General features: G+C 47.0%; 1 protein-coding gene across 1 annotated transcript in view; it reads left to right on the forward strand.

The window, feature by feature from the left end:
* The first annotated feature begins 802 nt into the window (after positions 1-802).
* The window catches only part of Utp20 (UTP20 small subunit processome component), an 82046-nt gene continuing 61469 nt past the window's right edge, over positions 803-21379 (forward strand). Inside the window, exons 1-16 of the mRNA XM_075954385.1 lie at positions 803-1022; positions 2137-2217; positions 4733-4799; positions 4928-5060; positions 5884-6072; positions 6833-6914; positions 7598-7735; positions 8217-8372; positions 8906-9052; positions 9216-9350; positions 10321-10398; positions 12094-12272; positions 15137-15289; positions 15423-15511; positions 16775-16880; positions 20413-20563. Of these exons, the coding sequence (XP_075810500.1) occupies positions 978-1022; positions 2137-2217; positions 4733-4799; positions 4928-5060; positions 5884-6072; positions 6833-6914; positions 7598-7735; positions 8217-8372; positions 8906-9052; positions 9216-9350; positions 10321-10398; positions 12094-12272; positions 15137-15289; positions 15423-15511; positions 16775-16880; positions 20413-20563 (1929 nt within the window). The 5' untranslated portion in view covers positions 803-977. The remainder of the gene's footprint in view (positions 1023-2136; positions 2218-4732; positions 4800-4927; positions 5061-5883; positions 6073-6832; positions 6915-7597; positions 7736-8216; positions 8373-8905; positions 9053-9215; positions 9351-10320; positions 10399-12093; positions 12273-15136; positions 15290-15422; positions 15512-16774; positions 16881-20412; positions 20564-21379) is intronic.

Raw genomic sequence — 21379 nt, forward strand, 5'->3', positions numbered from 1 at the left:
CGAGACCAGCCTGGTCTACAGAGCTAGTTCCAAAGTAGGATCCAAAGCCACAGAGAAACCCTGTCTCGAAAAAGCAAAAAAAAGAAAAAGAAAATACCAAAGGAGAAAAGTTGCTACTGAAACTAAAGAATTTCCATTCAATTCCCTTTCTTTATTCAAGTTAATAAAATCATAATTAGCTGTCGGCTCTGATAGCTCAGTGGTAGAGTTGTTTTTTGGCATGCGCGAAACCTTTGCTTGGACTCCCAATACCAACAAACAAACAAACTAAAACCTGAATCTCAGAATTTGAGTGTGAAAGATCGTCCCTTACAAGCTTGCATGTCAAGGGAGCTTAAAAACACACCTCGCGTTTTGAGTATCACCAGCTTTACTGTTGATTATGGGTGGACAGGGCTTTCCACAGTGCAAGATAAAAAGCAATCAGCAAGGTTAGCTGATAACGACTGCTACGTCTTCATTATCATAAAAACATCTTTTTCTTTTTTATTAATTTTTTTCATACAATATAGTTTGATCATGTTTTTCCCTCTCCCAATTCCTCCCATCCTCCCTACGTGCGATTCAAAAAAAAAAAGCAAGAAAAAAATTAGTAAAAACGAAAACCAAAACCAACAGGCAAATGAATGATAAGACGAAGAAAAATGTCCCAAACAAAGCAAAACAAGGGAGCCCACAAAATACCACTGAGCTCGTTTTGCGTTGGTCAACTTCTCAAACAAAAGTTAAGCACCCACAGACAGCCTGACAAGCTGCCAGGGAGAGCGCGCATGCTCGGCCCGCCTCTTCCGCCCACGTGACCGGCACTGCTCCGTTCCCCAATATGGCGGCGCCCAGCGGAATGAACTGCACGTGAGAAAGAGCAGGCAACCCAGCCACTCAGAGTAGCGTGTGTGAAGCGCTTTCTCCTCCGTGCTGCTCGAGAATCTTTTCCTGTCTCCCTGAGGCCCTCGGAGGGTCTGTGGCCGTCGGCAGCCATGAAGACCAAGCCGCTTTCCCACAAGACGGAGAACACCTACCGGGTGAGCGCGAGAGCCGGGCCGGGAGCCGAGCCGGGCCGGGAGCCGCGGGTCCCCAGCCTCTGCCTGCCTCCCACTGATAGCGTGACTCATGGGCCTGCAGAGTTGGGGCAAAACTGCCACCCCTCGTCCCCGGCTCCGGCCAAAGTATACCTGCCACTATAGTAAACACGAGTTCCGGGGAGAGTTAGGGTTGAGTTGCAGAGGTCTCCGTTCGACGATGAGCTCCGGTGTGTCTGGGGGAACTGCCTTGGGTTCGGGGTCAAATCTATCTCCCCGGGAGGTTTCCTGCAAACGTGTCTCTCCTTTTAACCTTAAAGACTGAACAGAGGGGCTTGGAGCGGGCGGGCAAGTGGTGAGAGACTTCCAGCTAGCCGTTGTGGGGCACTTTTTAGTGTCTTCTCAGATCCTTTCGTAACTGTGTTTTAAAAACCACACTTGTTGCCATGACTTAGCGAGATCCCTGTGCTTTTGGTGTGGTATGAAATCTGAAAGACTTAGCAGATCGACTTGTCAGCGTGCATCCTGCTTCCTCAGCCTGTGTGGAGATGGTATTTAAAAACCAGAGCTTAGGAGGTAAATCAGTTGGTAGAAAGCGCTTGACTGGCGTGCAGGAACCCCCAGGAGTGGTGGCCAGTGGCCAGTGTCTGTTACCCCAGAACTGGGGACGTAGAGGCAGGAGGATCTGAAGTTAAATTTAAAGGTCACCCTTGGCAACATGGCCAGTTCCAGGTCAACCTGGGATACATAAGTAAAAATAAAAAAAAAAAAAGACAATAAGTTATGCAAAATATAAGTCTTTATTATTGTCAAGTAGTAACAGTGCATTTGTGCATCTGTTTAGAGTTCTTACATTATCTTTGTGCTTCATCAGTGATAGCTGTTCTTTTAAAAGAAGAAACAGTTACACATTTAATGATCAACAGGCGCCACAAGTCTGACATGACAGCTAAGGTTACTGTTATTTGTGGTGACAGTTCCTAGAAGGCTAATTGAAACTCTGAACATTCTGCCTTTGGAGTCTGATGTGATTATGGTATAGTGAGCTCCAACCGATATCAAGATATGATAAACATTAAGTGCGAATGTGTCTTCAGTATGCTTCTTTTCTTTGCAGTTTCTTACGTTTGCCGAAAGACTGGGGAATGTGAACATTGATATCATTCACCGGATTGATAGAACCGCAAGCTATGATGAGGTAAGAGGATGTTGTATTAGTAATCCTCAAACTGCTTTAGTAATGCAAATAAATTGTTTTTCAAGACATTTTTAATGGACACACAGCGATTTATTCCTGTGTTGTCCAGTAAAGAAAGCACACATAGCAAATACATTTTTAATTCGCTTTAAAGTCCTCGATGGCTATTAGTGTACTGGAGAAGTGCCTTACTAGATGGGACATTTCCATCCTGGCTGCAAGTTCGGTTGGGTGATGCGGGCTTAAACAGCTGGCTTGACTTGATTTGGAAACTCATCTTTTGTTATGTACTCTGCAGGTGGGACTAATTTTTGTTTCCAGCTCTGATTTCAAAGTGATTTTAATGAAATCTGCTTCTTGGGGTCTAATTTCTTCCTCTTTGAAGGAAAGATGCTAGACTACACGTTTTCCTGTCCTAACCACATTTCTGACTGGTGTTCTTCTAAGAACTGTTTTCCCCCTTTTTTGGCACATCAGATCCTTATGCTTCTGCTAGCCCTTTAAGGCTTGTTGACGCAGACGCCTTTCGCTCGGGGCTTCTGTCTCAGCTCGTCGTCTTCTGTTACTGATCAGCTTCTGTCCTGAGTCTTTGCATGCATTGTCTCCCTGCCACTTTCGAGTGTTAAAATGGTATCATCTAGATCAGCATGAAATGCTCTGAGAACTCACCATGAAGGGAGTGCTCTCTTGAAGAGTATCAGAAAGGATGTCAAAAGAGGATCTATAGAAGATAGTACCGAATTGAGTTTTGCCGTTTGGGCGGGTTTTAGTGTGGCAGGAGGACAAGAATGGCTCTTCCAAACTGAGGAAAAGTCTACACAAAGCAGCAGACGCTCGGAAATATGTGTCATATTTAAGATACTACAAAACTGTCAGCCTTACAGATGTGCTCAGGGTGCAAGCATGCGTGGTGACTGGGAGGGGAGGGGGGTAGCTGGAGAGATGGGAAAGATCAGTTTCATGTGCCAAGCAAGTTTGAATATCCTCCTGGAGCTGTAGAATGCTATTCCAAAATCATGAGCTGGGGAGTAAGTGACTTGATCAGGTGTGAGATCCGATAAGAAATGATTGTGACAGTGTCAACCAAAACAGAAGGAAAGTTCCAGGGATATTAAGTAGAGTGGATAGGGATTGTGACCTACTAGATGGGAGGAGAGGGAAGGAACAGGGTTAAGGTTTTTGGTTACAATAACAGGATGGTTGAAGATACCACTCAACGGTATAGATTTGTGAAGAGTTGTGTGTGGTCACACGTTCTTGTGATTCCAGGGGAGGCCGAGGCTGTCCTAGTTAGCCTGGACTATACAGCAAGACCTTGCTATTCACATGGGCGCACGTGTGCCTGCTCTCTCTCTCTCTCTCTCTCTCTTTCTCGCTCGCTCACTCGCTCGTTCTCTTTCGGTATGATAAACATTAAATGCTAATGCAAGAGAACACAATTCTTAGAGGAAGGTAACTTGTTGGATGTGATGTATAGTATAATGTGTAAATTACAGTGTCCATAGGATGTTTGGGAGAAAAGGACAGTACTGGAAAGCACTGAATCCTAACTACTAGACCACCAGGGGAAACATTAAAAGACATTTGACCAGCAGGGTGTGTTATCTCGTCTTTCCTCCCAGCACTTGAGAAACAGAGGCAGGTGGATCTCTGTGAGTTGGAGGCCAGCCTGGTTTACATATCTTGTTTCAGATCGGTGAGGCTATATAGTAAGACCCTGTCTCAAGAATATGTGTGGATCCAGAGCATAGATGAATGCAGAGACAGGAGAATGAATGGTCCAAAATGGCCTCAGTTATGTATATAGCAGTTGGGTCTTGTTGATCTCCATTCTTATTGTCTCATTTCTATTGCTATGATAAAGACCACGACCAAAAGCAACTTGGGGAGGAAAGGGTTTATTTCAGCTTATTATTTATAGTTCATCAAGTTGGGAGCTCAGGCCGGGAACTCAAGGCAGGAACCTGGAGACACAAGCTGAACCGAGAGCACGGAGGAGTGCAGCCTACTGGCTTGTTCTCCACGGCTTGCTCAGTTTACTTTTACCGTGCAGGACCCGGGTGTAGTGGTCTGGGCCCTCTCGCTTCCATCATCAAACAAGAAAACGTTCCACAGGCTTTTTTCCAAGGCCAGCCTCGTGGGAACATTTTCTCAGTTAAGGTTCCTTTCTCCAAAATGACTCTAGCTTATGCCAAGTTGACATAGAATTAACCAGGACACTCTTGGTATCTTTCTTTCTCCAATATAGCTGGATCGGTCTTCTTTCTGTCATGTGAGACTCTTTGTAAGGTAGTGTAGCAGGAAGGGCAGCCCTCATGCAGTAGTAGATACAAGGGGTTAGTAAGCTCTGTCTACATCCATCTTGCTTTATCCAGCAACTCAGATAGTGATTTTTAAATCAGACATTGAAATATAATACAATCTAAAGGTAAACTAATTTGATACTTGCTGAAGAATAACAGAAGCTTGGTCAGTTGTCTTGGAGTTGCTTCACTAATCGTGACCTCTCCTGCAGGAGGTTGAAACCTACTTCTTCGAGGCGCTGCTGAAGTGGAGAGAGCTGAACCTCACAGAGCACTTCGGTATTTTTGTTTCGTGTGTATTTTATTCTCCCATAATTTGCACTTTTTATGTTCCCAACAACTAGTGAGGGAGAAACTGAACGTAATCCTTTTTGCTTTCATTCTTTTTTCTTCTTTTGTTAATCCAGGGAAGTTTTACAAAGAAGTCATTGACAAATGCCAGTCTTTTAACCAGCTGGTCTATCATCAGCACGAAATAGTGCAGAGCCTGAAGACTCACCTGCAGATCAGGAACAGTTTTGCCTACCAACCTCTCTTGGAGTAAGTCACATCTCAGACGAAGGCTCGATGGTGTTTATCTGAGTCTTAAGGAAGGCCATGGTTCATTCCTGGCCTAAGTAGTGTTTATAATGTAGTAACAAGACGATCTGCCTTCCCTGCTAGTTCACCATATCAGAAATAGATGTGCTGCCGTAAGGCAGGGTAACACTCGCCCTGTACTGTGATAGGGCACATGTGACTCCTGAAGAGCTGTGCGCTTCTTTGTCCCTGGGGATGGGTGCCCTGAGTTCTGCAGTAACTATTTCTGGTTTGATTTCTCTGCTCATCTGTTAAGATTTGAGCTGCTGAGCAGTGGTGGCGCATGCCTTTAATCCTAGCACTCTGGAGGCAGAGGCAGGTGGATCTCTGAGTTCGAGGCCAGCCTGCTCTACAGAATGAGTTCCAAAATAGCCAGGGTCACACTGAGAAACCCTGTCTTGGAAGACTAGATAGATAGATAGATAGATAGATAGATAGATAGATAGATAGATAGATAGATAGATAGATAGATAGATCGATCCAGATAGATAGATCCAGATGGATGGATGGATGGATGGATGGATGGATGGATGGATGGATGGATGAAGGAAAAAGATTTGAGCTGTTAGTGATGGCACATTTTGTAATTCCCACACTTAGGAAGTAGAATCAGGTGGATCTTGTTCAGCCTGGGCTACACAGCAAGACAAGATCTTGTCTCCAAAACTAAATCAGCAACAACAGAAACAAGGACTTAGAAGTGCTTCATACAACAGTCATAGGCTATCTATAGCATTACACAGCCCTTTGGTTTTTTTAACCGGTCACTTCTTTTTCAATCCAGTTTAGTAGTACAGTTGGCACGAGATCTGCAGACTGACTTCTATCCACACTTCGAAGACTTCTTCGTGACCATCACCTCCATCCTGGAGACGCAGGACACGGAACTGCTAGAATGGGCTTTCACCTCGTTGTCGTACCTGTACAAGTACCTGTGGAGGCTGATGGTGAAGGACATGCCCAAGATATACAGGTGACCCTTTCCTTCTGCAGTACGTTTTGATTTGCCTTCTTCCTTTGCTCTGATCCCTCCCTGACTTGAATACCTTCCGGGTGCCGTGCTGATTACTTCCTTGCTCAGAGCTGGTTCGCCAGTCACTGTGGTCTATGTGGTCGTCTGTCCGTCTACAGTGTATAGCACACCTACTTAGTTTCCTCACCACCTCTTGAAACTATTCCCACCCATCCAACTGGACCTGGAGTTCATCACGTTAGCAGCCCCACCCCATGGGAGCCATGATAGCTTTGACTTCTGTACCCCTTGGCTGTGTTTTGTACTGTTTCTTTGCTTAGGTCGCCCAGGCTTTATTGTAGCTCTTTGCAGAAGTGTAACCTCGTGCCCAGGTGCTTCTGCTTGGAGTTCAGAGCTGTGTGTTTACCGGGGCAGCTTTACCCATTGCTTCCTAGCCATTTCACCGCTCTTTGAGATGTACCTCTTCCTCCTCATTATTTCCTGGTGGGGTTATTTATTTCTACTTACCGTGTCTTTGCTCTTCCTAGTAAAAAGCTCTCCACTTCACACCAAATTTATACCGCCTTTCCGATTCACTGTGGGTTTCACCATTGCGTGAGGGTTTCTTTGAAGACCAGCATCACTTAGCCTACACTGTCGTCTCTGGCCTCAGCCTGGCATTGGGCTGTCTCTGATCGTACGTGCCTTCCCAGCACTGTCAACAACACTGCTGACATGGGGCGCGTCTGTACTAAACAATTCTGTTTTCCTCCTTCTACAGCTTGTACAGTGCCCTCTTGGCCCACAAAAAACTACACATAAGAAATTTTGCTGCTGAAAGTTTTACTTTTTTGATGAGAAAGGTTAGTCTGATATTTTATGTGCTTATGGTAGTGAATTGTCAAGAGTCTGATGACCGGGATGGCTGTCTTTTTAAATGGAACCATGAAGTCACCTTTTGAAAGAGAAGCTTGTTTCTATTTTCAGCTTATTTCGCCCTTAGGTTTAGTCTTTGCTCCCTAATCTGTGAGCTCTGATTTGGGTCATTCTGTTAGTTATGTTTTCATAGCTCTCAGTGTATATAATATAATACAATACAATACAATACAATACAATACAAAACAATATAATATAAAGTGCCCTTTGGTTTAAGTCAATGAAGGGATTTTCTGCAAGGAAACGCTAGCATAGTATATTTATGTTTGTCTAATTCCTTCCTGGTGAATTTTAGGTTTTGGTAACACATAAAACATTAGTATTAAGTTTCTTTGTGCACATAAAATGTAAATACGTGGTTTACTTTAAAAGATAGAATGTTGCCTTATGCTGATTTTCCTAGCACGTGCCTTCGTATCATACCAATGAGTCCGTCACCCTCCTGTGACAATTACAAGGGCGAATGCATGGTCCTAGTCGTTTGAAATCACCTCTGTTCCTGTCAGACATTTTCAGAGCCTATTTAAATATGGGTATATAAAATAGGAAGTATGGGTTCTAATTTAGACATACTTGTATTGTAAACGCAATTTTCCATTTCTCATTCTAGGTCTCTGATAAAAATGCTCTTTTCAATTTAATGTTTCTCGATCTCAGTGAGCATCCAGAAAAAGTGGAAGGAGTTGGACAGTTGCTCTTTGAAATGTGCAAAGGAGTCAGAAATATGTTTCATTCCTGTTCAGGCCAGGTAAAGAGGGGACAAATGCCTGGAGTCTGTGCAGGCGGAATAAACAGAAGAGAACAGCACAATGGTGGGGGGGGTGTGAGGGGGGTGGAAGCACAGAGGACGCACAACCCAGAGAGTGTCAGGACTTATAATGTGGACTTTGGGTGCTTTTACATGCTAAATCGCCTTGGTCTTCTCAGCCCTGAGAACTTAGCTGCTCTAACGTCAATTGAAGGTCATGGGTAGAGGGGAAAGGCTGTTTTGTGATAAACTCCACATCCTAAGGCTAGTCTCTATGGTTGGTACTCACTTGTAATCCCAGCACTCAGGATGTTGAGGCAATGGATCGTGATTTAAGCACAAGCTGGGCTACAGAGTTAACAGTCAAAGCTGCCATAGCCTCGATTATTCCATGCTGTTTTTGATAAAATCGGCGTGATAAACCATAGCTCAAGACTGTCTTTTAAAAGCTTTTTAATTGCTTTCTCTTGCATTCCCACAGGCGCTGAAGCTCATTTTGCAAAAGCTAGGACCAGTTACTGAAACAGAAGCTCAGCTACCGTGGATTTTAGTTGGGGAAACCCTGAGAAACATGGCCAGATCCACTGTAGGCTATATCTATAAGGAACACTTTGGTGTGTTTTTTGACTGTTTGCAGGTAAGTTCTAAGAATGGATGTGTAGCAGAACACCTGCATACCCTTTGTCGTTGCTCTGCGCTGAGCTGAGCACTGTTGGAGATTGTATTTCATCATCATCTCCTTTGTTGGTCTCCCTACACATCCGTCTCCTTTCCTCCCCTGCAGTCCTTATGTATTTATTTTCAGTGTGATACCTTGTGGTGCAGTGGAACATGGTGGCGGAGAGAACTGGCAGGTTTCCTGTTTGCCTCTTGGTACTGCACTACAGGTGTGAGTGCCTGCCGCTCAGTGTTCTCCTGTGATAACGTGGGGCTGACGTTACCTGTGTCAGGGTCGCTGTGAGGGTGTTGAGTGAATACTTCCAAAGAACACAGACAGCGCTCAGCAAGCACTAGCTGCCACTGTGCAGCGATGCCCGAATATGCTCCCTTCTTTCTTTAGTTAGCAAGAGTGTGAGAAGGCGAGCTGTCGGTGGACATCCATTATCGCGTGAGCAAATAAATGGTTTGGGGTTTTGTAGTTACTCAGTCTCTCGATTTCTTGATTTGAAGGAATCCCTCCTGGAGCTGCACAACAAAATGACGGAAATAAACTGCTGTGAGAACTCTGAACAGATCAGTCGGCTGCTGGAAACCTTCCTGATCCTTGTGAAACATGGAAGTGGCTCAAAAATAACACAGCCTGCTGACGTTTGCAGGGTGCGTCTGGTGTGCTTAGGAGTCTGTTGAAGGCTGGCGCTGGGGTGTAGCGCTGTGTTGTGCACTCACCTGCGGTGTCCAAAGGCCTGATGATTCCAGCGCTGGGGGTGGGGCCGGAGTGTGGATTGCTATAAGTGCCTTGTTCTTTCTTCCGTTATTACAGGTGCTGTGTGAAGCATTACAGACAGCCAATCTTTCCACTTCTTGCCGGAAGACTCTCTTGGACGTAGTTTCTGCTTTGCTCCTAGCTGAAAGTGTTTCCTTGCCAGAGACCCTCATCAAAGACACCATAGAAAAAGTAATTTACTTCACTAGATGTTACCTGTGTGGCTAATAATGTGTTTAGCACTGAGTATCCCTGCTGAGAAACACAGATGAAGCATGGCAAAGGCTTTGCCCCCAAGGGATTGATCTTGCTAGGGAGATAGGAGCTGCATGCCATCATGGAAACACGCAGGATGAAGGGCAGCTAGATCTCAGAGCAAACATTAGTGAGTGCGTCTAGCTTGCTGTGCAGTGGGTGTGTGCTACATGTTCCAGGGTGGGGAAGATGCCTCCCATTCTGACTGGGTAAGGGAGCCAGGAGTGAGTCATTACAACACACTGAACTGATAGCTGAGAGATGTCTATCGAGAGAGAGAGCTTTTCAGAGGATGTGAACTTGGAGTGGTACTTAAAAGTTTCTTTTTTTCTTTAACTTTTTAAAATTGTTTTTAATTGAGCTATATATATATATTTCCCACTCCCATTTCATCCTCCTAAAAGTTTCTTAACAGATTGCCAAAAGGAACAAATCACCTGACAAAGGGACTTTAACGACTGACTTGTGTTCACGAATGCATGTAGTCTGGGCACACAGGCACTTGAGAGAGTATAACACCACAGCAGCGGAGCTCTCTTGGCTTTGAACACCTAGGCTCTGTCCTACAAGTAGGGAAGGCCCCCAAGGAATGCTAAGCCGGGGTCATAGCTGCTGTTTGCATTGTCATGGGTTTCGAAGTATGTTGAAATGGGACTGAAAATGGAAAACTGAGTTTCCATGGAACCCGCTGGTTTTCTTGTAGCTGGGAAGGAGCCAAGCAGCTTTGGGGCCTGCAGTAGTCACTAATATACCGTGCTCTGCTTCTGGGTTCCTTCAGAGCAGGTCAGACCTCTGGGTGGATGCTGGCTGGCATGTGGTGTCCCTGCCGTCCCTTCTGTAGTTATACTGGGGCTGGGGGAAGGACTGCTATGTACTTTTATAAATACGTTTTATCTTTGCTTCACAGATATTTGAAAGCAAATTCGAGAGACGTTTGATTTTGGATTTTTCTGAAGTCATGTTTGCTATGAAGCAGTTTGAACAGGTAAACAAGACATTAATTTTAGGGTACTTTTTAAATATGCCATGATATAATCAAATTTGAAATTATGTCATTTCTTTTTGTTACTTTTTGAGAGGAACAGAGTTAGTGCTCGCTGTTTTAGCTTGTATAATTTTAAAGCAATTATATTCAATCATAGGTTATAGGGGCTACTTTATATGCTAAGTCATTTTAAATGCTTTGTGTCCAGGTTGGACTCTAATCCCAGCTCTTAGGAGCCGGAGGCAGGAAGACTTGTCAGGGTGCTTAAGGCTGTCCGGGCTGTTTAGACCCTGTCTCTAAAACCAGCACTGCGCTGACAGCAAGCTCGGCTGCAGGCATTCTCCATGCAGTGCACTGACAGAAGGCTGGGCTGCAGGCTGCAGGTCAATCTCCATGCAGTGCGCTGACAGTAGGCTGGGCTGCAGGCTGCAGGTCAATCTCCATGCTCTGCGTTGACAGCAAGCTAGGCTGCAGGCATTCTCCATGCACTGTGCTGACAGCAAGCTAGGCTGCAGGCATTCTCCATGCACTGCGCTGGCAGCAAGCTAGGTTGCAGGCATTCTCCATGCACTGTGCTGGCAGCAAGCTAGGCTGCAGGCATTCTCCATGCACTGCGCTGGCAGCAAGCTAGGCTGCAGGCTGCAGGCATTCTCTATGCACTGCGCTGACAGCAAGCTAGGCTGCAGGCTGCAGGCTGCAGGCATTCTCCATGCACTGTGCTGACATCAAGCTAGGCTGCAGGCTGCAGGCATTCTCCATGCACTGCGCTGACAGCAGGCTAGGCTGCAGGCTGCAGGCATTCTCTATGCACTGCGCTGGCAGCAAGCTAGGCTGTAGGCATTCTCCATGCACTGCACTGACAGCAAGCTAGGCTGCAGGCATTCTCCATGCACTGCGCTGGCAGCAAGCTAGGCTGCAGGCATTCTCTATGCACTGCGCTGACATCAAGCTAGGCTGCAGGCTGCAGGCATTCTCCATGCACTGCGCTGACAGCAAGCTAGGCTGCAGGCATTCTCCATGCACTGCGCTGGCAGCAAGCTAGGCTGCAGGCATTCTCTATGCACTGCGCTGACATCAAGCTAGGCTGCAGGCTGCAGGCATTCTCCATGCACTGCGCTGACAGCAAGCTAGGCTGCAGGCATTCTCTATGCACTGCGCTGACAGCAAGCTAGGCTGCAGGCTGCAGGCATTCTCCATGCACTGCGCTGACAGCAAGCTAGGCTGCAGGCATTCTCTATGCACTGCGCTGACATCAAGCTAGGCTGCAGGCTGCAGGCATTCTCCATGCACTGCGCTGGCAGCAAGCTCGGCTGCAGGCATTCTCCATGCACTGCGCTGGCAGCAAGCTAGGCTGCAGGCATTCTCCATGCACTGCGCTGGCAGCAAGCTAGGCTGCAGGCATTCTCCATGCACTGCGCTGGCAGCAAGCTAGGCTGCAGGCATTCTCCATGCACTGCGCTGACAGCAAGCTAGGCTGCAGGCATTCTCCATGCACTGCGCTGACAGAGAGCTAGGCTGCAGGCATTCTCCCTCACAGTGTTCAGAGTGCTGCCAGGCTGTCCTCTAGCATCTGTTGTTCATGTGGAGAACTTTGAGGCTGATTCTTTGCTGGGAACTGCTGAAGTGCTGTGATCTCTCTTCTGGTCTCTGGAATCTGCCCCTGTTAATGAGCATCAATCCTTTCTTTGTCTTCAGCTGTTTCTACCAAGCTTTCTCTGCTACATTGAGACTTGTTTTTCGATGGACGACTCTGTGGTCTCCGACGAAGCACTGGCCATTTTAGCCAAGCTTATTCTGAATAAAGCTGCTCCTCCCACTGCTGGCTCTATGGCCATTGAGAAATACCCTCTGGATTTCTCACAGCAGGCTGTGGGGTAAGTTCTGAATCCATTCCCTGTGGTAAGATTATCCATTGCTAATATTTGAATGTTGGAGTGTACAGTACAGCCCAGGATGAAGATCTTACGTGTTCTCTAGAAGGATATCCGTGACAAGAGTGTTGTGCCTGTGCACAATTCAGAAGATTGCAGTTTACTAGGTTTAAAATGGTGTTGTGCATGTAAGTGTGGAGAATGTGGATGGAGACGCAAATCTGTTAGCTGTGTTTATCTCAGAGGGTGATTAGCTGGGCGGTGGTGGCGCACACCTTTAATCTCAGCACCTGGAAGGCAGAGGCAAGGGGATCTCTGTGAGTTCGAGGCCAGCCTGGTCTGCAAAGCGTATTCCAGAATAGTCAGGGCTGTTAAACACAGAAACCCTGTGTCATAAAATCAAAAACGAAAAAAAGAGGTGATTATTAATTTTTTTTACCTCTTAACATCTTTTTATATTTTTTTATATATTTATAGTATGTATTTATATTTAACATCTTTTATTTTTACATCTCTGTGTAAGATGTGGTAACATCTTTCATAATCTGCTGAGATTGGGCTATTAGAACTGGACACAACTGTGTAGCCTCGCTCACACCCCTCAGTGCGCGTGCTCACGCTCCTCAGGCGCGCTCCCCTGAGCACTGTCCACATGTAGGCCTCTGGGTCTGTGCAGGTGATCCATCACTCAGCAGACTGTCACCACACCTGGAGGCACAGAAGTGCTCATCCTTGTCCCTTTCTGTTCTCCAGTTTTTAAGAATTGAAAGACAGTTGCATCATTTCTCCCTCCAGCCTCTTCCCCTCCCCTACTCACTTCACAGTTGGTGGCACACGGATAGCCGTGCTCACACTTCATCGTAGCCCTGTGTTCACATTCGGCACTCCGGTTTTATACGCACGCATGTGGCTGTGAGCGTGTCCTATGAGAACTGCACCATCTTCCCTCTGCAGTTGGCTGCTTTCTCACCTAGCACAGTTCCTTTGAGATTCTCTGCGTTGCCCTGTCAGTGACCTCGCTCCTTTGCTTCCAAGGAGGATTCCCCAGTAAGAACGGGCACTTGTTTCCTCATTCACACGTGGAGGAACAGTTAGTTATTTCTGTTGCTTGGCCATTGCACGTTAGGCTATTGTGAACGAACGAATGTTGTTTTCAACTCTGTAAATATCCCAAAGTGGAATTTGGGGGTTTATGATCAGTATGAATTATAATCTACTTCTTGTAAATGGCTGTGAAGGCGTGGTTTGAAGAAGCAAATACAGTTTGTTTATTCATGACAGAAACAACAGTTCTATAACACATCTTGAAAACATGAAAAGTGCTTTTTGGTTTTTTTTTTTGTTTTTGAGACAACTCACTATGTAGCTCGCTCCTCCCTCCCTCTCTCCCTCCCTCCCTCCCTCCCTCCCTCCCTCCCTCCCTCCCTCCCTCCCTCCCTCCCTCCCGTGTCATATGAAGTATGTAACTCATTCTGTATTAACTGTTGTGTGGAGCCCGAGGTTTAGGCCTGCTGGCTGCTGGCTACCGACTCACTCTGGCAGCTTTTGTTGAAGGCTGCGGTGCTGCCCTTGTGCCTGTTTCTGGCCTGTGTGGTCCATAGTCTCCTCCGTTCGTGCCGTTGTATGAGAGCTGTCTTAAAAGGCCATGGCTGGCTCTTTCCTTTTTCTGTGAGGTGGGGTGTGACCTCTCTGCCAGGTCAGAGGATAGCTTTTGTGAGTAGGGTTCTTTCCTTCTGCTCTGTGGGCTCTGGGACTCAAACCCAGCTCATTGGGTTTGGCAGCAAGTGCCCTTACCCGCTGAGCCACCCCGCTGGCCCCATTCCTCTGTTTGCATACTTTATTTTGTGTTTGATGGAGTGGCTGTACCTGTTGCCACTCTTGTGGTTTGCTCTGAGACACTAGGGCGAGTGGATGGGGTTCTCTGAGTTTGTGCTAACTACTTGGCTTTGAACCTGGCTGCCTGCTCTGGGTGAGGAGTTTGTCCCTACAGCCACACACACAACATTTAGTTTTGAATTAGCACTTGGGGTCTGGAGAGACTTGCTCCTTAAAACCTGCGTACATCTCCTACTCTGGAAGCGGTTTCTCTGTCAAATGTGCCTGAGCAGAGCCCTGTTGTCTGTATCTGAGTCTGGCTCCTGAGATGTGGGCAATGAGTAACCCTGGAGAATCATTTCCTTGGGTCTTCTGTCTTGATTTCACAACCCACAGCCAGTCTCCAGCAGGCACATTCTTGTGAGTGACCAGAACTCTGGGTTCTGTGCCATGGAGCTTTGTTCTCGTCTTCCCCTCAGGGAATCCAAGGGATTGATGAGGCCGCTTGCCACACCTCACAGTTCTTTAATCCTCCTGAAAAAAGTACAAAGTACAAGTCTCCCCTGTCAGTCATAATTGATGATGATTAAAGTGGTATTTGCCATTTTTACTATGGTAACTTTGACATCATTCTTCATTTGGAAAACAGTGACATTCATGTAAAAACAAAACAGGTGGTCATCGATTGCAGTGGTTCATGCCTGTGATGCCAGCAGCACTCAAAAGGCAAGAGGCAGGAGGATTGCAACAAGTTCAAGGGCAGCCAAGTTCCAAGCTAGTGAGGACTCATAGCTATACCCTGTCTCAAGTAAATAAGAAATGGGGAGCAGAGTCAGTCGGGTTGTTCCAGTCCCTAGGAGCTCTGCACAGCAGTGCCCAGAACTAGAAAGGACTTGGTCTAAGTTAGAAATAGATTGAAACAGAGAAGCAGGTCAGGCACGTTGACGAGCCTGTAGCTGAAAGATTTTTCTTTGCATTCCTTCCTGCATTCAAGGTATGTCCTTTCAAACTTGTGGCCGTAGTAAATACCTGTCCATTGTTTTTACCTTCAGGTCCTACTTAAAGCAGAGGAAGACTAACTCCAAGAGAAGGGAGCAGTCTCCAGCGCTAGACCATCTCTTGTCCATAGTTCAGTTACCCCCAAGGAACGACGCCAGATACCTTTCACAGTCTTGGGCAGCCCTGGTGGTATTACCTCATATCAGGTAAGAAAAGAAGCTTTAGTTTTACCGGTGTTTAACATTTCAGTTAAAATGGTAAACGTTCTTTGCCATCCTGAGAATAAGCCATTACATAGGAATTTGAGAATTTCCCTTTTTCTCTGCACGTCTTGCTCAGGCCTCTTGAGAAGGAGAAAGTGTTGGCTCTCCTGTCGTGCTTCATAGAGTCGCTCTTCGTGGCTGTTGACAAGGGGAGCTTTGGGAAAGGTCAGTGACAATCAGCACTTGTTCTCTGCTTGGCCTTTCTGGCACACGCAAAGTAGATGTAAACACGTGTCATGCCAGGGACCAGCACCAACACTATTCTGCTCTCACTCCCTGCATAGAAAATGCGTGACAGGGACATGTGTCACTTGTGCCCCATAATGTGGTGCCCCGGTCCGAGTTGCCTGAACACAAGGAAAGTCAAGTATCAAGAGGGTGTTATAACATGGTCCTCCTTCCCCTTAGATACACCTGCTCCCAGCTGCTTCATTTACTCATCCGGAACCCAACGCCTTATTCATACGTGTGTTCCTTCTGCCTGAGAACCTTCCTAAGTTCCTTATTCAGCACTCTTTCCCCTCCTCACACCGCTCAGGCCGGCTGCTTGTTTCTGTGATAAACACCATGCCCACAGTGGTGCAGGAAGGAAGAGTTTGTGTTAGCTTACACTTCCGGGCAGTACATAATGGCAGGGGAGACTTGGCAGCAGGCAGCCAGAGAAGGAGGCTGAGAGATTGCTTCCAGCAGCAAGGCTCTGTATCCTAAAAGTTCTAGTATCTCCTCTAAATATCACCACCAGCAGGGACCATGTGTCTGTGGTGGGACCTCATTCTTTCTCATCCAGACCAGCACAGGTGCATAACTAGGAAGGCCTGCCTGCCTCCTGTAGGCAGGGATGGGTTGTCATACTCACAGTTACTGTTGGATTGCTGTTAACTGAATATCTTGGTGAGATCCTACTGGATATGTGACTTAATATAAATTGAAAAATAATTTGAGCATGAGAAATTTTATATACAGATAACTGAGTTTTGAAAGGTCCAGGCCTACTGTTTCGGAGAGTTCGAGTCTGCCTGATGCTGGAGGGTGCACTGTGTCCCTCAGTTGAAATACTCAGGACCAAAAAGTACTACTTCAGGTTTTGGAATGTGTACCTGTATTTGACGGATTGAGAGCTCTAATCTGAAAATCCCAGGTCCGCCATGTGACTCTGAAGCTTAGTGCACAGCACAGCCAGGCTCAGACATTAGGTTTTGGGTAGAGATCTTGACCTGAGCTAGCTTCTTGTCTCAGTCAGTGGCATGAACTTTTATTCTCTGCCTCGGACATGTGTTCACTGTAAGAAAGAGTATGTGTGACTTGGACTCTCTGTTGCTCTGTCACGCCCAGATGTCACTTCAAATGTGCTTCTGTAAATGGTGCTGGGGATGGGGTGCTTCACAGCCTAAAGGAAGCAATGTGTTTTTCCTTTCTTTCTGCCTTTAGGATGCTTATTTGTTCTTTGTCAAGCTGTAAACACTCTGCTGAGTTTGGAGGACTCTTCTGAACTTCTGCACCTGGTTCCTGTGGAGCGCGTGAAGAATTTAGTGTTGTAAGTAAATAACTTCCATTTGTCTTAGTGGTGAGCAAAGTATAAAAGGCTCCCATTTTTGTGGAAATCTTTACAATCAATAATATACTTGAATATTATTATTAACAGAAATCTTTCTAATCAATCTTATACCTGAATAGAGTCACATGGGGAAATTAAAAGTTGATACTAGATCCTTCAACTAAAATAAGTAATTTTTGACAAATTTTAAGTATATAGTCATCTTTGCAAAGAAATACTTGATTTACGTGCCTAGGATTTAGGTTATAAAGTTAAAATGCCAGCTGCATTTCTTTTAAACAGGGTCTCTCCACATAGCCTTAAAACTCAAAAAGTAGATTAGGGTTGCCTTGAACTCCAAGAAATGTATCTGTCTCTGCCTGCCAACTCCTAGGATTAAAGGTGTGTGTCACCATGCACAGCGCTGCTGGATTTAAAAGGAAGAGAAAGTTATTTCATTTGATGGTGCTAAGAGTGGAACCCAAGGCCCCAAGACACAATCTCTCCACTGTAGTATTAGCCTCCCCAACCTAACACTCAGTGTCAGCATCCCCAACCTAGCACCCCAGTGTCAGCCTCCCCAACCTAGCACCCCAATGTCAGCCTCCCCAACCTAACACCCCAGTGTCAGCATCCCCAACCTAACACCCAGTGTCAGCATCCCCAACCTAACACCCAGTGTCAGCATCCCCAACCTAACACCCCAGTGTCAGCCTCCCCAACCTAACACCCCAATGTCAGCCTCCCCAACCTAACACCCCAGTGTCAGCCTCCCCAACCTAATACCCCAATGTCAGCCTCCCCAACCTAACACCCCAGTGTCAGCCTCCCCAACCTAACACCCAGTGTCAGCCTCCCCAACCTAACACCCCAGTGTCAGCCTCCCCAACCTAACACCCAGTGTCAGCATCCCCAACCTAACACCCAGTGTCAGCCTCCCCAACCTAACACCCAGTGTCAGCATCCCCAACCTAACACCCAGTGTCAGCATCCCCAACATAGCACCCCAGTGTCAGCCTCCCCAACCTAACACCCCAGTGTCAGCCTCCCCAACCTAACACCCAGTGTCAGCCTCCCCAACCTAACACCCCAATGTCAACCTCCCAACCTAACACCCCAATGTCAACCTCCCAACCTAACACCCCAATGTCAACCTCCCAACCTAACACCCCAATGTCAACCTCCCAACCTAACACCCCAGTGTCAGCCTCCCCAACCTAACACCCCAATGTCAACCTCCCAACCTAACACCCCAATGTCAACCTCCCAACCTAACACCCCAATGTTAACCTCCCAACCTAACACCCCAATGTCAACCTCCCAACCTAACACCCCAGTGTCAGCATCCCCAACCTAACACCCCAATGTCAACCTCCCAACCTAACACCCCAATGTCAACCTCCCAACCTAACACCCCAGTGTCAACCTCCCAACCTAACACCCCAGTGTCAGCCTCCCAACCTAGCACCCAGTGTCAGCCTCCCCAACCTAACACCCAGTGTCAGCATCCCCAACCTAACACCCAGTGTCAGCCTCCCCAACCTAACACCCAGTGTCAGCATCCCCAACCTAACACCCAGTGTCAGCCTCCCCAACCTAACACCCCAATGTCAGCCTCCCCAACCTAACACCCCAGTGTCAACCTCCCAACCTAACACCCCAGTGTCAGCCTCCCAACCTAGCACCCAGTGTCAGCCTCCCCAACCTAACACCCAGTGTCAGCCTCCCCAACCTAACACCCCAGTGTCAGCCTCCCCAAACTAACACCCCAATGTCAGCCTCCCCAACCTAACACCCCAGTGTCAGCCTCCCCAACCTAACACCCCAGTGTCAGCCTCCCCAACCTAGCACCCCAGTGTCCGCCTCCCCAACCTAACACCCCAGTGTCAGCCTCCCCAACCTAATACCCCAGTGTCAGCCTCCCCAACCTAACACCCCAGTGTCAGCCTCCCCAACCTAACACCCCAGTGTCAGCCTCCCCAACCTAACACCCCAGTGTCAGCCTCCCCAACCTAGCACCCCAGTGTCCGCCTCCCCAACCTAACACCCCAGTGTCAGCCTCCCCAACCTAATACCCCAGTGTCAGCCTCCCCAACCTAGCACCCCAGTGTCAGCCTCCCCAACCTTTCATGACTCACTCACTCTGCATGCTCCAACCTCTTCCTGGTCTGCTCCAGCATGTTGTGACCTGCATATCTGAGGTCCTTTGCTCTATGATAAAATGGTCTGGTTTGGTTTTTCTGGCCTGCACATTTATTTTGACCAACCTCAGACTCTGGAGTAGCACTGGTTCGTTATTGAGAGGCCTGTTTTGGTTCCTGGTAGGTTGAGGCTCAGGCTATGGCTAAGCAACGTGCTGTTCATGAGGCAGCCCCCAGCAGAGTGTTCCTACCCTGAATGCTAGTATTGTTGGGCAACACTCCGCCTGTGGTAACCCCTCATTGGGAATAAAATCTGAAGTCTTCACCAAGCCCTCTGACTTTTTATGATCTAACTCCTCTGTTTCTGACGTCTCCCATGTCTCCTTGTTCACTGGGCCCCAGCCGCACTGGGCTCTAATGCTCTTCTAGGTGAGAATGCATCGGAGCGGGCCTTGGCTTCGCTCTTCTGCCTAGAATGCTTTTTCTTCAGATCCCCTTTATGCCTGCTCTTCTGTTTTCTTCCAGTTCTGTGTTCTTTTTTTTGTTTTGTTTTGGTTTTTTTTTTTTGTTTTTTTTTTTGTTTTTTGTTTTTCGAGACAGGGTTTCTCTGTGGTTTTGGAGCCTGTCCTGGAACTAGCTCTTGTAGACCAGGCTGGTCTCGAACTCACAGAGATCCGCCTGCCTCTGCCTCCCAAGTGCTGGGATTAAAGGCGTGCGCCACCACACCCCGGTGCAGTTCTATGTTCTGTGACTGCCCTGTATCAAATGAACTCCACTTTGCCCACTGGTCCCTGCCTGCTGCTCTCTCCTTGTTTCTTTTATAGCCTCCTTCCCCCAAATGCTCTTCTCCCCAGCATTTATTACTGATCTACTGAACTGTGCTGTGGCTACCATTTCCTAGAGATTTGAGTTTCAGGAAAATAAGAACTTTGTCCTTGGTTTACTTTCTCTCCAGTGTCTAGGAAAACTGCCGGCCATGCTCGGTTCTCAGACCATGTCTGAATGAAGTTGGCATAGAGAGGGTCTGGGGCATGTCACAAGGGAGAGTTCAGAAGTGAGCTGCACTGTTCCTCACCAGCTCAGTGCCTGGCATGCAGTGAGCACTTCACAAATTTCACATGTCCTCTTCGTATGCAGCTGCCACTCACAGCTGTGGGTTAGGGTGGCAGCTTTGGCTGTTCTAGTCCCCCCTCTGCCTCTAGCCAGCTGGTTGTATCCGAGCACGTTTCTCGGTAGGCATAGTCTTCGGAAGCTGTAACTATAAAATGATGTTGGCAAGCTCTGTAAAACTTAAAGCCTGTTGCATTTTATATTTCCCTTATCAGCGGACATTTCTGGGTAACTTAGCGGTGTGGTGGTGCAGTTGGAATCTCATAAATATCTTGTTGCAGAACATTTCCGACGGAGCCATCTGTGTTGCTGTTGGCTGATCTCTATTATCAGAGGCTAGCGTTATGTGGATGCAAAGGGCCACTTTCTGAGGAGGCCTTAATGGAATTATTTCCCAAGTTACAAACAAACATTTCAACTGGTGTCTCCAAGGTAATACTGCATTGTAGGTTCGGCTCGTGAGCACCTGGCTCCTCCTCACAGGCGCTGGTGGGGATTTCTGTCGGAGCAGTGATTGCTAAACACACAGGCCCATCACAGCCAGACTGCTTAGGGTGGTCAGTAAAATTACAGGTCCTAGGGTTCTGCTCCAGTTCTCTTCCAATTCAGTGGGACTGGGGTAGAAAAAAAATAAAATAATTTTTCTTTAATTTATGTACTCATAGATAGTAGTTGATTGACTAAATCTCCATTATAACAGTCTTGCATAGTGCGCATTTTATGGACTAGATAATTGTGCTTGTACTTACTAATAGGTAAACACCTATTCATATCTTACAACTTAAAACTAGAAGAATGTGTTCTTTCAAATTTTTTATAAAGAAAACTTAAGCCAGGCATAGTGGCACACGCCTCTAACCCCAGAAATCAGAAGAAGGATCTCTTTGAGGCCAACCTGGTCTGTGTAGTGAGTTCCAGGACAGCCGGGGCTGCATAAGACCCTGTCTCAAAGAAGAAAAAAAGAATTTAAGATGGTTTGCCTCCCCATTCAAGTGTGTGGAAATACCCACGAGACTAAGGGGTGTGGAGCCGTGGCTGTAGCTGAGTGATGGCGTGTTGAGCGGCCTTACCCACGCGGTCTCATGCTGTCTTGAACTCAGGTACTGTTTGAATTAGGTACTGGTCGTTGTTAGATACAAGACAGGGACAGAAAAGGCCAGTTTTACTCTGATCAGTAGTAACCCTTAGGTCTGTGAGATGTGGGTCTCGCCGACTGCTCCTCGGTGTCTTCCTTCACTTACACTCTGC

This window comes from Microtus pennsylvanicus, chromosome 20, assembly GCF_037038515.1.
Source record: "Microtus pennsylvanicus isolate mMicPen1 chromosome 20, mMicPen1.hap1, whole genome shotgun sequence".
Lineage (NCBI taxonomy): Eukaryota > Metazoa > Chordata > Mammalia > Rodentia > Cricetidae > Microtus > Microtus pennsylvanicus.